Genomic DNA, 20,770 nt, shown 5'->3' with positions numbered 1-20,770 from the left:
CGGCGTCTGGCCCACCCTACGACAATGTCTACAATAACCTACCACCTAGTCAACGTCAAGCTATGGCAAGTTACCGGCAACCGGCGACCCGTTAGGCCGTCCACCTACGATCACACCTCCGACAACCTACGTCCAGCCGCGACAAGCTACGACGAGGTAAGACAATTCAGTCGGCGGTACCTGTCGCTGGTTGATGTAAGTTGACGTAGGTAGTCGCCAACGGAATTCACCGGTCAGAAACGGTGACAACCTACGTCATCCTGGCGACAACCTACGACAGCCACCCACGTCAGGAGACGTCAAGCTACGCTCATTGGCGTCAAGCCAACCACCGCCGAAAACTTTAGAACATTTCAAAATCCAGCGGCGACCAGAGAAACACTACGATTCCTTGGGCGACTGAGGAGACGACTCACGACCATACAGGCTCCACCGAGGCCTGTAGTCGCCTAAAAAATCGCCTAAGTGGGACAGGGGCATAACTCAGCGGGACAGGCAGCATCTCTGGATAGAAGGAATGGGTGATGCTTTGGGTCGAGATCCTTATTCGGACCCGAAACGTCACCCATTCCTTCTCTCCAGAGATGCTGCCTGTCCCGCTGAGTTACTCCACCATTTTGTGTCTATCTTCTTGATGTATGTCAGTATTCAAGAGAGAGGTAAATATAGCTCTTAGGGCCAACAAAATCAAGGGATATGGGGAAAAAGCAGGAACGGGGTTTTGGATGATCAGCCATGATCATATTGAATGGCGGTGCTGACACGAGGGGGCCAAATTACAACTGCACCAATTTTCTATGTTTCCTGTTCTGATGGCATGTTCCTACCAGAGATGGGTGGTTCAGAACCGGTAATCAGAGTGCCAGGGGCTCCTTCCAGATATTTATATTAATTGGGAGCACAATTCCAAATTTGATAAAACGGGAAGGAAAAGTGCACTTTGTATTTTCTGCTTCACGTGGATTTCTTAAAACAAAAGCTGCCGGCGTTAAATTATCTTATAGATAAAAACGAAAAAAGGCAGCCAATGCACAGGTTGGGCAGCATCAATGAGGAAAGCAACAGCATTTCAAGTCTGTGACCCTGATCAGAATATAAATATTGTGCAATGTTGTCCAGTCGATTACATTTTGTTGGATGTGGATGTTTCGTACAAAAGTCAATCTTTTAGATCTCGCCACCACACTCTACAACCAGCCCTTGCTGTCAAACTAACACTAGCACTGCAGATCGTTACTCCTAAAGTACTCCTTTAGAAAGGAGAAGAGGGGGAATTTCTTTAGTCAAGAGGGTGGTGAATCTGTGGAATTCATTGCCACAGGTGGCTGTGGACGTCAAGCCAATGGATATTTTTAAGGTGGAGATTGACAGATTCTTGAATAGTACTGGTGTCAGGGGTTAAGGGAAGAAAGCAGGAGAATTGGATTGAGCGGGAAGGATAGATCAGCCATGATTGAATGACAGAGTAGCCTCGATGGGCCGACTAGTCTAATTCTGCTCCTATAACTTGTAAACTTTACGTATGTACTGTGTTGCTTCAGGTTAGAATTTCATTGTTCTGTTTCAGAACATATGATAATAAAACCCTCTTGACTCTTTAATTTGCTCATATACATTCTAATCTCCCAAACACTACAATGTTGTGAGTAGTACTGGCTAGTATGCTTTGTAAGGAACTTTACTTTTCTGCTGAACATGGAAACATGTACAATTTTTTTTCTGTGTTTTTTCCCCTCCCTGAAACTTTATGATTATTATTTGAATAAACCTGAGTGCAACTATTTGTTATCTTTTGGATTAAAGTAGGAAAAATGTTTATTGTTCTAAACAAAAATGCCCTATTTGTGTAGTAGGGTACAAATGAATATGAATGGTTTGTGTGAGTTATTTGTTGCCATGGCAGAAGAAGAGATTTACCTCTCTCTCTACCGGATACCTACATGTGTATTACTGGCCAACACAGCAAGTGATTTGATTTAATCTACCTGGACGTCTCAGTTGATCTTCTGATATGTCGGGTGTATTTGGTGTGGCTCCCGAAGTTATTTGCGGTTTGCTAAGCATTGATTTGGTGACTTCTGCCAGTTAAACAATCACCCACCAGCATAGGATGCAAAGTACTGCTACAAATAGAGATGGCAAAACATTAAGAAAAGTTTGGTGGACAAAATATACATGAGCGTTGAGACTGGAGAGGACAAGAGCTGAATTTTGCATTGAATCGGGTACTTGTTTATGAAGAGGAAGTACTGTAGACTGCTAATGAGTAGGGGAAGTATTTACCTCTCATTTTGACACCCAAAAATTAAATTGATGGATTTATGTGCTTTTACAAGAGATGGTATTTCTCAAGCTGATGGGGAAATGGTCAAAGAGCTACCTTTGAAAATGTAAAGATCACAGGGCTGTCTAGCTTTTGATGATGCAATGAGCGAAAGTGTTTTGAGCCTAAAAACTGCTTTCAGCGTGTTTCAAAAAACGTTGCGTAGCAGATCAAAGGCAGAGGGCACTGTGTTCCTTCTCAGATCCTGCTGATGAACCTGTAGAATTTCACTGCTGCAGCACAGATAATTCCTCACTCCTGTCTTTACGCATAAGAAATAAAACTGCCCCTTTATGATTAAACGCCACTGTCACTGCACAATCATCATATTTTGTCTTACTGAGCCAAGTATAGGCAGAGACGCAAATAAACCTATGATAAAAATCATCCACACATACCTTGTAATTAAAATTATAAGAAAACCTCAATCCTTTATCTCCCAAATCTTACTGATTTGTTTTCTCTCTCCTGGTTTCAATAATGCTACTGTGGTATTTTTTGGCAGATGCTAGTAGTAGAGCTGGGAGTGATCCTGTACAAATGTCTACATCTAGAATTCAGAACCAGAATGCAGGCTTTGTGAGTGTATGCCAACTATATGCCATTGGTCTCACTCCCTTGCCCTTTCTCTGTAGCTCTGCAATTATTTTCTTCAAGTATTGATCCAATTCCCTTTTGAAAGCTACAATTGAATCTGCGTCCATTGCTTTGCAACTTTTTGGAAACTTCCTTTATGTGTGAGCCAAGTAATGTAATTGAATTAACAAGATCTAGACAGCTTAAATATCCTTCTTGAGTTTGTTCAGGCAGTTGTCTGGCATTCAATATAGTCTTTTATCCCTCATTATTCACTGATGCCTTGGGAGGAATCACCCGTTATAAAGGATATATAAATGGAGGATGTTGACATATTTCGTTCTGTATTGTACACAGATTCACAATGTCTCAACAAATAACCCTGAAAAACACCATTCTAACTGATTCTAACATTGCTTGTGAAATCCACCAACTGTCTAGATATTACTAGTTCCTTGCTGGGAAATGAAAATCTATATAATATAGTGCTACTTATCAGGAATGTTATTAATCATAATATTTAACATATTTTCATTTATTATGACTGGCTTTAAAAAAATCCTTATGACAATTTGAGCCCATGAAAAGCTTCCCATGGTCTGGCAAATCCATAAATGTCTTCTCTTTATAGTAATTTAAATTGTACCCTTATTTCATGGTTGAAATAAAATAACAATTTTTTTTTTTTAATCATCAATTATGGGACAAATTATAAATGTTGTTTAGTTAGTATTGTACTTTATCATTTCTGGTCATTACATTCAATAATTGCTGAGTATTCTATGTGTTAATATTATAATATCTTATGTGCAACTTGCCACACTAGGAGGAAGTTTGGAAATCAAATTAATCTGTCCTATTCAATTAAAAAAATTGTAGTTAATTTAATATAATCCATTATATAAATCACCAACCAGGTTATAAAATATGTGAAGCAAATGCATAACCAATGACCCAGGTGGAAACACCTTGAGCATACAGTATTGCATAAATATAAGTATATGTCACAGGGCAGCAGTGAAACCTGATAAATATCTTCACCGATGAAGCTGACCCGATAACTCATGAATGACAAAGTTGCAAATGAGTTATGATCATTCTGCTGAGTGGAGTTATTTATCAGATTCCACTGCTAATTGCAACTGTATTCAGTCGATATAGAACATCTTAAAATCTATTTTATGGCAAGTCTGGCGATGTGAAAAACGCTCCCATCGCTCTTTACACGTGTGGTGCAGATGCTTATACCACATTCTCATTTCTGCTTAAACTGTAGTGATTAATCATGATAAATAATAAAAGTCAAATGTCACTTACATTGTGAGTTGTGAATTGGTAAATGCACTGGTGAAATTTTGGGCAAAGTGGATTTGTTTGCATGGTTAGATGAGGACAGAGGGACTAATATGTGAAACCTGGATTAAAACAACTGCATATTGCGACAAGTTTCAATGATTAAAGATTTGTAACAAGAATAGAGTTTTTACAATCCGTCATACAGTTTTCTGCCCAGCTTGATGTCGCATGCATTTTCTCACTGTATATTCTTACTGCCGTGCCATACATTTTCAGTCCCATCTTGCATCTGTTGCTGTTATCTACGATCTCTCCACATGCCGTGATCCTCTTTGGACTGAAACAAAACTGCCATTTAATTTGTTGTCTTTAAAAATTGTAATGAAAAGCAAGTTTAATGTAACGCAGATATTTTTAAAATTAATCGCTGCATTGGGCATGTTGAACATAGCACTTTAGTCTCAATATCAGCACAGCATTTGCTTAGAATTGTGCATTTTGAGTAAGAATTCCCACAAATAAAGGCAGAAGATAGACATAAAAAGCTGGAGTAACTCAGCGATTCAGGCAGCATCTCTGGAGAAAAGGTATAGGTGATGTTTCGGGTCGAGACCCTTTTTCAGACTGGGACAGAATAAAGGCTGAATTCAGAATAAAGCTGAATTGTTTTCTTTTAGTTAGGTAATCGTACCGGAATCAAGGGATATGGGGAAACAGCAGGAACGGGGTACTGATTTTGGATGATCAGCCATGATCATCTTTAATGCGGTGTTGGCTCAAAGGGCCGAATGGCCTACTCCTGCACCTATTTTCTCTGTTGCTATGTTTACCAGCTTTTAAATATTTCTTATTCGGTCAGTGTTCACTAAGATTTGAAAACCAGATTTTAAAGAGGTTATTCTAGTGTATTATGTGTGGGACTTCAGCATCGAAAGCAATATTTGTTTCCAGTGAGCTGAGAACAAGAGCTTGACAAGTCAAACTGTCAGGTTGTGTTATAGGCTTCTGCATATTTTTAGTGCCCTCTTGAGGTTTGCCCTTTGCCTGGGTCTAATACAAGCTGTTAGTGCTAACAGATCATCCCAGTGTGAAAAGGCTTAGCCTCTGGGAGCTCTGTTTGACACTTTGGTAACTTGCAGAACCGTCACTTCTTGGTCTCACTGATGTGTGAAACTGCAACGCTGTTAAAGTGATGAAAAGTAGCTAAATTCAGAATGCATTAGAGGAAAGGGAGTCACTGAAATGGAAAGAGAATCTGCCAGAGAGACCAGAGTAGTTTTATCTCCATGAAAGTGGACTTCATGCTCAAGTAATGGGGTTTGGTCCACTGCTTTAAATTAACAGGGTCGCCATTTATGGTGTCCTCGTATCATGAGAACATAACATAAGAACATAGAAATATCAGCAGGAGCTGGTCATTTGGCCCCCACCAGCCTGCTGTGCCACTCAGCAAATCGTGGCCAATCTTCAAACTCACACACTGATTTCCTGTGCTATTCCTCTATCTCTTGATAGCTCTAACATTCAGAAATCAACGATGCAATCCATGACTCTGCCTCTACAGCACTCCAGGGTGGAAAATTCAAACCTTTGCATGTAGAAAACATCTCCAAGTTCTCGTCCAGAATAGCCCATTCCTTATACTGAGGCTGTGCCCCTCAGTTGATGGCTGCTTAGCAAAGGAAAGCATTTTCCCAGTATCCACCTTATTGAGCTCTCTAAGAATTTTGTGCATTTCTGTTAAGTTATCTCTCATTGTTCTGAACTCTTGGAGGATGGGGGACTAGTCTACTTAATCTCTCATCATTTCACAATCTGATGAATCTTTGCTGGACTCCCCTTATAGTAAGGAGATTAGAATATTTGTGAGGCTACTCCATGATACTGCAGATGTATTCTCCCCAAGGTCAGATAAAATTGCAGTGAACCATCTTTTGTGCTCAAATGAACTTACAATGAAGGTCGAAGTACAAGGTCCTCTCTTAGTTGGCTGCTCTACATGCATGTTAACTATAAACCAACTTTTCCCATTTCTGTTTTTATTTCCAATGAAGAGGATAACCTCATATTATTCATCTGGCACTTCTGCGCCCATCATTCTCTTGCCTGCTCGCACACCTTATCTATATCCACGTGAAGCCCCTTTATATCCTCATTATGACCCACATTCCAGCACTTTCATGTCATGTCATGTAAATGGAGAAATATTACAGCCATATCATTAATACACCCTTTGAATGGTTGGGGCATGTACCAAATCCTGCATACCCCATTCATCATTAACTACATTGCTCTTTTTTTTTTAGTTGCTCACCAATTCTCAGTCCATGCCAGTATGTTGCCCCAAATCAACAAGGTTTAATTTTGTTCACCCACCTTCAGTGTGGGACTATATCAAATACCTTTTGAAAATCCAATCGGGCTCATCCTTTGCCTCCCCCTGATATGCCCCCTACAAGACTCCACTAGAACTACAAAGAAACTCCAGTAGATTAGCCATCCGTGATTTCCCATATCGTGATCCATGTTGATTCTGCTCAATTGCATGATTTTTTTCCAAGAGTATTGATGTCACTTCCATTATTATAGCTTCCAGGGTTATACTTACTCTGGATGTTAGGTTTCCTGTTTTCTCTCTTCTGCTTTCCGCTACATTTTGCACAGCACATTTGCTAACCTCTAGATTGCAAAAAAAAACAGAATGGATTGTGTGACACAAAAATTGTCAGATATTAAACCTACACTCATCTTTGGTTTGAATTGCAACATTCAAGTCCTTGGGATATTGTTGGGTGGGGAGCTAAACGCCTAATAGAACAAATTGGCAAGAAGGGTTTCGGCCCGAAACGTTGCCTATTTCCTTCGCCCCATAGATGCTGCCTCACCCGCTGAATTTCTCCAGCATTTTTGTCTACCTTACATATTATGATATTTTTCCCTTCTGCCAATTACGGATGAGAATTAGTGAAACTATGGCACTCAGAACACGTTGAGAGGAAGTTCAAACTTTAAGTAGATTTCAGGTGCTTTATTCCTCCTTGCCTTATCTGTGAAAATAAATGTAAACCACACGCTTCTAAATTTCAACAAATGATTGCCAGTGGATTAGAAGCCAAATATCTAGATATTTGATTACCACACTTCTGAGTGGAAATACACTAGTTTGTTGCTGCATATGCATTTAATTGCAACTCTGGAATTTAGAAGGATGAGAGGGAATCTTAATGGTTTGGACACGTTAGAGGCAGGAAACATGTTCCTGATGTTTGGGGGAGTCAAGAACCAGGGACCACAGTTTAAGAGTAAGGGGTAAGCTGTTTAGAACGGAGATGAGGAAAAACCTTTTCACACAGAGAGTTGTGAGTCTGTGGAAATCTCTGCCCCAGAGGGCAGTGGAGGCCGGTTCTCTGGATACTTTCAAGAGAGAGCTTGATAGGGCTCTTAAAGATAGCATAGTCAGGGGATATGGGGAGAAGGCAGGGACGGGGTACTGATTGTGGATGATCAGCCATGATCACAGGGAATGGCGGTGCTGGCTCGAAGGGCCAAATGGCCTACACCTGCACCTATTGTCTATATTGTCCTTTACTGAGCCTAGTTAAAGGGACAAATATGACCATGCAGGACACCAACAATATGAGAGGATGTATTGTTAAAGATTTAAGAGAATTTAGGAAGTAACAGTTTGTTAATGAAAAGAGGTTAAAAAATCCACATTTTCTGGATTAGAATAGGATGTTCTATAATGACTCTTGGGACAGAAGATCGTATCTTGCCTCTAGGCAATGGAGTGCTAATAGGCAACCTCAGTCTTTGGGTCTTTTATTCTCATGACAGTTTTTTTTATCATACTACAAATTCGAATGCCACAAGGGCACAGGCAGGAGTATCTTCTTAACACGTTTGTTTTTCTAAAAGAAAAGCTCTGCAACCTGTCCCAAAGTGGCCAATCAGCTTACAGATTGCAAAAAGTGCCTGTCCCACGAGCATGCGACCTGCATGCGGCAAGCGCGACCAAACCAGAAGCGGGGGCCGCGCGGAGGTCGAGTGAGTGACGTGAAGTTCGAGAGAAGTCCGCGGGAAGTTTGCGCGTGACGTACGGCATCAAGACGCTGCGTACGGCGTTGATGCGGTGCGTATGGCATCAAGGCAGCTGCGGGCCGGCAGGCCATTGCCGCGTTGAATTTTTGAACACGGTCAATTTTTCGGAGCCCCGCGCGATGTCGGGACCAGCTCCACACAACTCCATACGGCTCCGGCGATCGAAGTGGGACCGGCCCCGCGAGGCCGTACGGCTCAAGCGACCACGTTAGGTCGCGCTTGCCGCATGGAGTCGCATGCTCGTGGAACAGGCCCTTTAGTACTTTTTATGGCCTATGTAATACCTCTGCAGAGTTCTGGTTTATATAGCGTCGTTCACATGCAATAGATCTAGTCTTCAGAAAATAAAACTCTTGGACTGAGTGCAGAAAGGTCCTTCAGGGAACGTTGCTGACCGGCCCGCTCCAGACTGCAGGAGTACGTGCTGAGGGACCTACTGAAGCTTGGTGCCGCCAATGGTAAGGATCTGTGGGGGAGGACCTCAGTCTAGAGTCCTTCCATTGCTGGACATTGGAAGGTAGGGTGTGGTGGAGTTGCCCCTCAAATAGGGGAAGGGATATCACACCAGGGTCTCCTTTTAAACATACTTTTGCTTTATTTAAGAACAAAATTGCCTCGCGGAATTACGTGATAAAATCGGAAATGTCGAGTTGTATGGGAAGTATTATATTTCTGTTCACAAGTAGAAGGAATTTTTAACATGACTTTAATTATGTTTGCAGTTGCATTGTTTGCACTATATTCCACACATTGTCTTAACAAAATTGCACTGTGCCTGTCAGTTTGTGCACCTGTTTTTAATTATTTATTTTTGCTACTTAAACATTTGCATTGAATTGATCAAGGCTCATGGAATGTTGAATAATTTTGGGGGGCAGAATCATTTGAACTCCTTGACACATTTCTTTTAATGTCATCAGAATTCCTTGAAATTGGTAATAATGTAGTTGTTGTCAGGAACAAATATGTTGTAATCTATTTGGAAATTATGTTGGATGAAACTTCTATTGATTTCATCAAATTGTTCACTGTTTTGTCCAACTCCATCATTAATAACAGATTAAAATACCTTGAAATGCATAACAATTACTGTGTTAACTACATGTGAATTTCCCATGACCTGAAGATTTTCTTATGTTCACTATAATGAACATTTTTTTTCATTGCTTTGCTTGAAAGACAGAGTGTACCTTGAACTGACCTGTTTTCACAGCACAAGTGGAATGTATTACACTGGTCAGGAGCGTGTGGACTCCAGTAATTCAGTGTGTAGGAAAGTACTGTAGATTCTGGTTAAATCGAAGGTGGACACAAAATGCTGGAGTAACTCAGTGGGACAGGCAGCATTTCTGGAAAGAAGGGTCTTGACCTGAAACGTCACCCATTCCTTCTCTCCAGAAATGCTGCCTGTCCCAATAATTGAGTGTTTTCCTTAGCAAAGTTATGAGTCGGTTAAAAATCCAGTGTGTTTATATTAGTTTAGTTTAGTTTAGACAAACAGCACGGAAACTGGCCCTTCTGCTCACCGGGTCTGCACTGACCAGCGATCCTCGCACACTAACGCTATCCTACACACAATCATTTTACATTTATACCAAGCCAATTAACCTACAAGCCTGTACGCATTTGGAGTGTGGGAGGAAACTGAATATATTGGAGAAAACCCACGCAGGTAACGGAGAGAACGTATAAACTTTGTACAGACATCACCCATAGACAGGATTGAACCCGGGTCTCTGGCACTGTAAGGCAGCAACTATACTGCTGTGCCCTCAGTGATCGGTACTGTGTAATGGAAATGCTAAAGAAAGGGGTGAACTTAATTCAGAGTGGCAAATTATTGTTTGTGCACTTGTGTTTCAAAGCAATGTGAGGGGCATGAGCAATGTTTAGAACTGAAAGGGAGAATATTTATTTCTTGATGTCCCGCTCTTACCACAGAGAGCTTGGAAATTAAATCACACTGAAAAACCATGCAGCTAATTAGTAATGAGTGAATAAGGACCTGCAAAGATAGATGACAAAATCAATGCAATGTGAAGAGATGTGTCTGCCAATAAGTTTTATTAAGGAACGTGAAATTCACAGGAAATGGGAGCCACTGGTGAGGTCAGTATCTATGTCCATCCTCACCCTCTCTTTCGGAAGCCTTGAGATGTTTTCCAGAAAGACAAAAGGACAAAGGACATTTATTGTCACATACACCAATTGGTGCAGTGAAATTTGAGTTACCATGCAGCACTTATAAGATAAACACAACACTATAGAATATAACATAAAACATAAAACCATCCCTCCACAGCGGAATCAACGTTTTCCAATGACGGAAGGCAACAAAGTTCAGTCATCTTCCTCTTGTTCACTCGTGGTCGGGGTCTATTGAGGCCTCCGCAGTCGCCGCAACGGCCGCCCGTGTTTCAGGCCCTCTCGCCTCTGGCATCGGAACGGAAGAACACTCTCAGCGTCTTGGAGTTTCCAAATCGGCCGCTTCCTACCGGAGACCGCGGCTTCCAAAGTCCACAGAACTGCAGTCTTTCTCCTGTACAGTGGCTAGGCACTTCACCATGTAGACGCATTGATAATTTTATGATGATGATATTTTTTCAAAGTCAGCAGATGGAGGTGACCACGAAAATTGTGCTGTGAAAAATCTGTATCAGTTGTAACTAATTTAAAATGAAGCCTGATTTCTAAGCAGAAAAAAAATCCCTGCTGGAGTTCTAATATATCGATAGTATGATAAGATTCAGGTGTCAGTTATGAGGAGAAGACAGGAGAATGGGGTTAGGAGGGAGAGATAGATCAGCCATGATTGAATGGTGGAGTAGACCTGATGGACCAAATGACCTAATTCTGCTTCTATCACTTATGAACATTAATTCTGTGCACCAGCTATTGATGCCATTGAGAGCAGCAGCATGGCAGTACATTGGGCCAGGGATAATCCTCATAGTTTTCAAATTCTTCTTAGGCAGCCCCTCAGAATCCCAGATGATTACTTTCATTTCAGTACTTGGATGCTGAGCTGGTTCAGTTTAGTTTAGAGATATCAGGCCCTTCGGCCCACCGAATCTATGCTGGCCAGTGATCCCCGTACACGATCACCATCCTACACACACTAGGGACAATTTTACCAAGCCAATTAATCTACAAACATTTACATCTTTGGCGTGTGAGAAGCAAATGGAGCTCCTGGAGAAAACCTACACCGGTCACGGGGAGAATGTTCAAACTCCATACAGACAGCACCTGTAGTCATGATCGAACCTGGGTCTCTGTCGCTGTAAGGCAGCAACTCTACCGCTGGGCCCCAGTGAGTCAATGAATCTAATGTGGAATTGATTGCAACTCAACCACAGTAACTCAACCACAGGAGGTGCTCAGCTGAATGTGCCAGAGTGTTGGGAGGAGCTGGTCTGTGTGCTCCTGGGAAATTATGTTGACATCCTTAGTGCCAACCTGAACTATCCTTCTAGGTTTCCTAATTCTGCATTGATGCCTGCAGACTGCTTGGTTTTACACAACGACCATTGGAGCTGTTGGGTAAAGAAACACTTTTCAAGTGTCTAGCGACTAAACATTTTAATGAACAAATATTGCGATTTTGTACATTTCTGTGAGAGGTTTCACTTCTATTGAAGTTTTGTTCTGCTGATGGTGGGGAACGTCACAGGTACAGACCAGACGCTGTTTAATTTACAGCACAATATTTGCACTGCCAATGAAGCTCCAAAAACCAATTTATCCTTTGAGTCAATCTCACTCAAAATATTTGCCCAGATCGATTTGACCTGGTCTATCTGCCAGTAATTGCCACCCGAGATCCCCCAGAGCCATTCCTTCCACATCCCGATGCATAAGGTAACCTCTTTGACACAAGGCATGGGCCTGGATTCTTGCCGTGCACAGAACCATCAGCAAAAAGCTGCTGAAACCCTTGTCCCATGCCCAGGTTTGCTGGCTGTGGAAGCTGTAGGGGATTTGTAATCATTTTTAGACACTTCTGACATTTAGGTTTTATATAGAAATGAAGTAAATTGAAATATTGTAAAGTAATAAAGAAAAGGTTAACAAAGTTTGAGGAGGCACGGTGGCGCAGAGTTAGAGTTGCTGCCCTCCAGCGCCAGAGACCAGGTTCGATCCTGACTGCGGTTGCTGTCTCTATGGAATTAGTACGTTCTCCCCGTGACCACGTGGGTTTCATCATCTTCATCATGCCATCACGTCATCATGCGTCCGCACAGCTGTCTGGAGCGTGTGAGGTCATTTGAAGATAGACACAAAATGCTGGAGTAACTCAGCGGGACCGGCAGCATCTCTGGAGAGAAGGAATGGATGATGTTTCGGGTCGAGACTCGTCTTCAGTCTAAAGAAGGGTCTCGACCCGAAATGTCACCCATTGCTTCTCTCAAGAGATGCTGCCGGTCCCGCTGAGTTACGCCAGCATTTTGTGTCTATCTACAATCGGCTTGGCCCCGCTCTGGGAGCAGGAGCGGGGGTGAACTCGGATCCGCAATGGCCGGGAGCCCCAGGCAGAGCTCGGCGATCGTTTGCCTGCTTCTGCTGCTGTTGGAGGTGAGATGTTACGCCGCGCCAGGGTCCTGGGCCTGTCCCACTTTGGCCGTCAGTTACACGACAGGCCGGTGGCGCGCGAAGATTTTGTTCAGGACGAAGTCCACACTGCTCCACGCCACTCCATGCGCCCGTTCCGCGCTGTCCACGCACTACCCACACGCTAGCAGGTCTCGTGAATGGCGCGCAAATGACGGCCAAGTGGGACAGGCCCTTAGGAAGCAACTGCAGATGCTGGCTTAAACTGAAGATAGACACAAAAAGTGCTGGAGTAACTCAGCGAGACAGGCAGCATCACTGGAGAGAAGGAATGGGTAACGTTCCGTCTGAAGAAGGGTCTCGACCTAAAACGTTACCCATTCCTTCTCTCCAGAAAAGCTGCCTGTCCCACTGAGTTACTCCAGCTTTTTGTGCCTTTCTCAGGTTTGTGGGTTAATTGGCTTCAGTAAAAATTGGAAATGTTTCCTAGTGTGTGGGATAGTGTTAGTGTACGTTATTGTAAGCCTATCGTTAGTCGGCGCAGACTCGGTGGGCTGAAGGGCCTGTTTCCGCACTATATCTCAAAACTAAACTAAACTACGAAAGACTTACAGAGTCCAATAAATAATCAGGAAATACTAAAGCATAACTTTCCTCAAATAAAAAACCTATCTCTCCATTTGCCTCTCAATCCCCAGCTCAACACTCCCTATGGAAATCAGGGGAAAATTGGATCATGCAACAGATAATGCAACTTGTACTGGCCTCTTTTACACACACACATTGCCGGAGAATCCCAGCTAGACTGACTTCTGTCACTAGATTCCATCTGGGATCCAAGATTGACAGCTCATTTACCGAAGTCCCAGACTTACTGCCATTTAAACAGCTAATCACTTGCAATTTTGTTTCATCTAGCCCATTATTTGCATGCATAGGATACAGGAGAGATTCACTAAAACAAAACCAGAGTCTCTGCTTCATGGTAATGAGGAGAGATTGAATTAGTAAGTAACATATCAGCCTCGTGAATGCGTTCTGATGCGGAGTAGTGCTAAAGCATAAACTGCTAGCCACTGATAGCTTGCCGGACATGGAGATTATTTGCAGCACTAGGTGTTCATGTTTTGTCCCAATGTAAATGATATTAGTTTTCTTTCTAGGTTAACTGTTTGCTATCTCACCTATTATCATTCTGGGGTCGTGGGTTTGAAGGCAGAAGGAATTAAAGTGCTTTCATCCCTGAAGTGCTATTGCATAAGTAAACGAGGGATTTTTATAATGCTATTCTGTAAGTACCTATTCAGTTGTATGGAGTCATGGTCAGGACTTCAAATTGGGCAGTAAATACTGAAGAATACTATCAAGGAATTGATTAAAGGGAGAGAACATTCTAGAAGGGAAGGGGACAGCTGTGAACAAGAAGTGCAGTTCCATCAGCCAGTTTCTTTTTTAGAAAAAAAAGCTCATGAATTGTTTTTCACGCCACTAATTTCTGTTTTGCTTTGGAAGTAATGAGTTTGGATAGTCTTCAAGATCTGCCGTGGTGAATGTTGGAGAGATCACATTTTAAAAGAATCTGAGAAGCACTGTTGACTGTTACAGGTGAAAAAAAAAGTGTTTTTAAGGGTATTGAAAGGAAGGCCATGGATGAATCAAATTAAAGAGCAGATGCTTATTCGGTGCCACAGTGCATGTGTGATAGCAGGATTATACAGAGAGGGTACGCACATCTTCAGTAACTAAGCAGTTGTAACATACTTCCAGCACCAGTGTGCACACACAACCACAACCACAATTAGGGGGGACCTCATTGGAACCTACCGAATAGTGAAAAGCTTTAATAGAGTGGATATGGAGAGGATGTTTCCACTAGTGGGAGAGTCTAGGACTAGAGGTCATAGCCTCAGAATTAAAGGACATTCTTTTTGGAAGGAGATGAAGAGGAATTTCTTTAGTCAGAGGATGGCGAATATGTGGAATTCTTTGCCACAGAAGGCTGTGGAGGCCATCAGTGGATATTTTTTAATGTAGAGATAGACAGATTCTTGATTAGTACGGGTGTCAGAAGTTATGGGGAGAAGGCAAGAGAATGGGGTTAGGAGGGAAAGATAGATCAGCCATGATTGAATGGCGGAGTAGACTTGATGGGCCGAATGGCCTAATTCTGCTCCCATTATTATGATCTTATGAACACACACTACTTTGAGTCAAAGGTGTAGCCATGAGCTGAGCTGGCGGCCTCCAACTGGGACCGATTCGAGGCTCCGGATACAAAGCCTGGACTTACCAACTGGCCGACTTCAGGGCTGTGGTGGCGTTGCGGCGGCGGTGACACGGCTTTGGAGGCTCGGCCGCGGGCCCAGTGGACGACATCGTCGGGAGCTCGCATGTCCCAGGTTGGTGACCGGTTCTCCGGAGCTCCCGCAACAACAGCTCGTCCGCTGGGCTGGAAGGTGGCAGCTTCATCCGCCCCAGGCCGCTAAGTTTAAACTGGCCCGTTCGTGGAGCTCGGGTTCGGCCGCGGGGCTTACCTTCACCCGGCGGGGTCACAACATCGAAAGCCTGGATCGCCTCAACACAGAGGGAGAACAGGGAGGGAAGAGACAAGGACTTTAAGACTTTTGCCTTCCATCACAGTGAGGAGGGCTTGGTAGACTCACTGTGGTGGATGTTAAACTGCGTTCATTGTGTGTTTTGGTATTTTATTCTATGTTATGACTGCAAGGGACACAATATCGTTCAGACTGAAAAGTCTGAATGACAATAAAGGATACTTTGACTGACTTTGACCTTTAGCCTTTATTACCAAACTCCACTCATCTACCAATCAATCGCACTCCCCCCATACTTCCCCTCATCGATCACTTGGCACTACAACTACTTCACTTTTCCAACTTACTCTCCCCTACTCCATCAGTCTGGAGAAGAGTCCCAACCCAAAATGTAATGTGTCCATTCTCTCTGCAGATACTGCCTGACCCACTGAGTTCCATTTTTTTTTTTGCTACTTAAGGTAGCATAGAAGTTGGGATGTAATGTTAAAATTATACAAGGCATTGGCGAGGCCAATTCTGGAGTATGGTGTACAATTTTGGTCGCCTAATTATAGGAAGGATGTCAACAAAATAGAGAGAGTACAGAGGAGATTTACTAGAATGTTGCCTGGGTTTCAGCAACTAAGTTACAGAGAAAGGTTGAACAAGTTAGGGCTTTATTCTTTGGAGCGCAGAAGATTAAGGGGGGACTTGATAGAGGTTTTTAAAATGATGAGAGGGATAGACAGAGTTGACGTGGAAAAGCTTTTCCCACTGGGAGTAGGGAAGATTCAAACAAGGGACATGACATGAGAATTAAGGGACTGAAGTTTAGGGGTAACATGAGGGGGAACTTCTTTACTCAGAGAGTGGTAGCTGTGTGGAATGAGCTTCCAGTGAAGGTGGTGGAGGCAGGTTCGTTTTTATCATTTAAAAATAAATTGGATAGTTATATGGATGGGAAGGGAATGGAGGGTTATGGTCTAAGCGCAGGTATATGGGACTAGGGGAGATTATGTGTTCGGCACGGACTAGAAGGGTCGAGATGGCCTGTTTCCCGTGCTGTAATTGTTATATGGTTATATAGGTCTTGTCAGACGAGTTCCTGTCGGAACTAGATTTACATGCAAAATAGTTTTTCATTTACTGTGGACATTATCATTGCAAAATGTTCCAAAGTGGAGTGAGTCCCCACCAAAGTTCAAGTATCCAAGGCATTATCCAAATATATTTCATCCGGATGTTCCAGCTGTCGTTTCCCTGCATGTGTGCTTCGAGCCTTATTCTGCAAATGGCACAAAAAGTTTCCTCAACCATAAATAACACATACAATATTTCTCCTCCGTTTAACTTGACCATTGAATACATTTATCTAGTGAGTAGTTACATTGGACAGACTAAAGAGATGTCTCATTTATCCCTGCTCTGTACTGTGTTCAACCTGGAAGATGATAGGAGAAGCAATGAAATTATCCTCCCTCTCAATCCATTGAGGAGTAAAAAATCTGCTTCGTATTCCTTGTATCTCTGCGCTTATTCCCACTGGAAATGTGAAAGTGTGGTTGGCGAGAGGGGGCAAAATTTGACTTGAGCATGATGAGCATTGGGCACTACCTAACGTTTTAGTTTAGTTTATTGTCACATACACCGAGGTACAGTGAATGGCTTTTGTTAACCGGTTGGCGGAAAGACATGATTACAATCGACCCAGACACTGTGTACAGCTGTAGGAGTAGAGATTTAAAAGAATGGAGCGATAATAATGCGTGATTGCAGATCCACCTCTATGACTTGCACACAAAGTGTCACCTGGCCTGGGCATCATCTTGGATGTGCATGTGAAGTTTCATGACAGTAAATAGTCAATTGGATGATTATTACAATGAAGCAAAATGAGGAATAAATGGCATCATATCAGGTTAGTTGACGAGCAAAATAAGTATTAAGATTCCCACATTAACACTTATTTTGAAGGAATGTAATACATTTGTCAAAAGTGTCTTTTCTATATGTGTAGGTACATTAGTGAGTAGAATGCAATGTTCTTCCTGTGTTTCTTATGCTGTTTGTTTCTCTCACAGTTAATCCAGCTGATTCTCAGTCACCTGACAATACCAGACCTTTGCCAGTTGGCACAGACCTGCAAGTTGCTACACCAGCATTGCTATGACCCTCTTCAGTATGTCCAGCTGAGCTTACAACCTTATTGGGCCGGCCTGAATGATGCGTCTCTGGAACACCTTCATGCACGATGTGCTCATGTGCAGTGGTTAAATCTGTCCTGGACAGGGAATAGAGGATATATCACCATGCAAGGATTCAGCAGGTTAGTGTTAATGTCATTCTCGAATAAAATCCACCCAAGGGTGTACCAAGTATGTTAAACATTTCAGTCTGTCAGTGTTGATCAGCCACCACTACATTAATAATATGGTCCTGATGCAGCAAGCAATGGCCACTGAGTTGACTTCTTCCAGTCATGCAAGGAAGTCACAAACAATGATCACAAGGATGTGGGCTTCACAATTTGAGCCAGTATTTCATTGCCCGTTCAAATGACAGGTGACTGTTTTTGGAGCATCTTCCGTAATAGAAAATCAAATGAGAAGACAAAGCTCCTTGAACCATTGGAAGTAGAAGATATCAAATTGAGTCAAGTATGTAATGTTATATACATAGGTGAGGTACAAGTACAATTAACAGAACTATGTTCAAAGGTTGTAGGAGCAGAATTGGACCTTTCGGTCCATCAAGTCTACTCCACCATTCAATCATGGCTGATTTATCTTTTTCTCAACCCCATTCTCCTGCCTTCACTCTGTAACCCCTGACACCCATACTAATCAGTATCTATCAATCCACACCTTAAAAGTATCCATTAACTGGGCTACACAATCTTCAATGGCAATGAATTCCACAGATTCAGATTCTGACTAAAGAAATTCCTCCTCATCTCCTTTCTAAAGGCACGTCCTTTTAATCTGAGGCCATGGCCTCTGGTCCTAGACTCTCCCACTAGTGGAAACATCATCTCCACATCCAAATTAGAAAAATGGATTATCGTGGTGCAAGAGATGGTCAGTAGTGTTCTGTTCCTGCGGTACGATTAGGATGTAAAAGTTGGTTCAAGATCCTGATGGGTATAGGAAAGTAGGTGTTCTTCAACGCAGTGGTGTGGGACCAGACTTCTGTACTTCCTGCCAGATGGTAGCTGCAAGAAAAGGGCACGGCCCAGATGGTGAGGGTCTTTGATGATGGATGTATTCAAGAGAGAGTTACATATAGCTCTCTGGGCTAACGGAATCAAGGGATATGGGGAGAAAGCAGGAATGGCGAACTGATTTTGGAGGATCAACCATGATCATATTGATTAGCAGTACAGGCTCGAAAGGCCCAATAGCCTACCCCTGCACCTATATTCTATGTTTCTATGCCGCCATGTTGAGCCTGTGCCTCTTGTAGATGCCTTTGAAGGTGGGGAGGGCAGTGCCCTTGATGGATCAGGTTGAGTCCACCGTTCTCTGTAGTCTCATGCGTTCCTGTGCATTGGAATTGCCATTCCAGGCCAGTCAGGATACTTTCTACAATACATCTTAGAAGTTTGTTGGAATATCTACTTATCTAGACTTATCTACTTTCTTGAAATTTAAAGAAAGTAGGGTCATGAGTTCATCTCTGCGCTGTTCCCAGGACAGGTCACTTGAGATATTCATGCCTAGAAATTGAAAGCTGCTAATTCTCTCTATCAACCAAACAATGAAAGCTATCACGTGGTCTCCTGACTGCTCTTCACTGCAGTTAACAATTAGTTCCTTGGTCACACAGAAGACTGCAGATGATGGAATCTTGAGGAAGAAGCAAAGTGCTGAAGGAACGCAAAAGTCAGGCAGCATCTGCAGAGGGAAATGGATAGATGGCGTTTCAGGTCCGGATCCTTCTTCAAACTCTGATTAGTTCCTTGGTTTTGTTGAGACTGAGCGAGAAGTTGTTGTTACTGCAATCAGGGCATTCTAAATCTCTCCTGAACTGACTCATCACCACCAGTGATTCGACCAACAGTGGTGCCATGGACAAATTTGTAGATAGCATTGGAGTTGTGTTTCAATCATGGGTTTAACGCGAGTAGAGTGTGGGTCTAAACTTGTAGCCTGAGGTGCTCTTGTATTGATGGTCAGTGAGGGGGGGGATGTCATTACCAATCTGCACTAAGTGAGGTCTACCAATGAGCAAGTCAAGGATCCAGTTGCAAAGGGAGATGCAAAATCGAAGAGATTGAAGGAAATCATTGTGTTGAATGCCAAACTAGTCAATGAACAGCAGTCCAACATACAGTGCCCTCCATAATGTTTGGGCCAAAGACCCATCATTTATTTATTTGCCTCTGTACTCCACAATTTGAGATTTGTAATAGATAAAATCATATGCGGTTAAAATGCACATCAGATTTTATTAGAGTATGTTTATACATTTTGGTTTCACCATGTGGAAATTACAGCTGTGGTTATACATAGTCCCCCCATTTCATGGCACCATAATATTTGGGACACATGGCTTCACAGGTGTTTGTAATTGGTTAGATGTGTTTAAATGCCTCCTTAATGCAGGAATAAGAGAGCTCCCAGTATCTAGTCTTTCCTCCAGTCTTTCCATCACCTTTGGAAACTTTTATTGCTATTTATCAACATGAGGACCAAAGTTATGCCAATGAAAGTCAAATAAGCCATTGTGAGACTGAGAGACAAGAATAAAACTGTTAGAGACATCAGACAAACCTTAGGCTTACCAAAATAAATTGTTTGGAACATCGTTAAGAAGAAAGAGAGCACTGGTGAACTTGTTAATCAGAAAGGGACTAGGAAGACATCCACAGCTGATGACAGAAGAATAAAGAAAAATCCCCAAACACCTGTCTGACGGATCAGAAACACTCTTCAGGAGTCAGGTGTGGATTTGTCAATGATCATTGTCCGCAGAAGACTTCATGAACAGAAATACAGAGGCTACACTGCACGATGCAAACCACTGGTTAGCTGCAAAAATAGGATGGCCAGGTTACAGTTTGCCATGAAGTACTTAAAAGAGGAACCACAGTTCTGGAAAAAGGTCTTGTGGACAGATGAGACGAAGATTAACTTATATCAGAGTGATGGCAAGAACATAGTTTGGAGGAGAGAAGAAACTGGCCAAGATCCAAAGCATACCACCTCATCTGTGAAACACGGTGGTGGGAGTGTTATAGCCTGGGCTCACTTATCTTCATTGATGATACAACTGTTGATGGTTGTAGTATAATGATTTCTGAAGTGTATATACACATCCTATCTGCTCAAGTTCAAACAAATGCATCAAAACTCATTGGCTGGCGGTTCATTCTACAGCAAGACAA

At 42.6% G+C, this 20,770-nt stretch overlaps 1 protein-coding gene across 6 annotated transcripts in view; it reads left to right on the top strand.

The window, feature by feature from the left end:
• Positions 1-20,770, top strand: part of fbxl4 (F-box and leucine-rich repeat protein 4) — a 94,024-nt gene that overhangs the window by 35,875 nt on the left and 37,379 nt on the right. For all 6 annotated transcript variants that reach the window (XM_055635864.1, XM_055635868.1, XM_055635863.1 and 3 more), the window contains one exon: positions 17,466-17,710. In XM_055635864.1, coding sequence (XP_055491839.1) covers positions 17,466-17,710 — 245 coding nt within the window. The remainder of the gene's footprint in view (positions 1-17,465; positions 17,711-20,770) is intronic.

This window comes from Leucoraja erinacea, chromosome 5 (assembly GCF_028641065.1).
Source record: "Leucoraja erinacea ecotype New England chromosome 5, Leri_hhj_1, whole genome shotgun sequence".
Lineage (NCBI taxonomy): Eukaryota > Metazoa > Chordata > Chondrichthyes > Rajiformes > Rajidae > Leucoraja > Leucoraja erinaceus.
The sequence above is the reverse complement of the archived record's forward strand: the minus strand, read 5'-3'. Positions and strand labels throughout refer to the sequence as shown.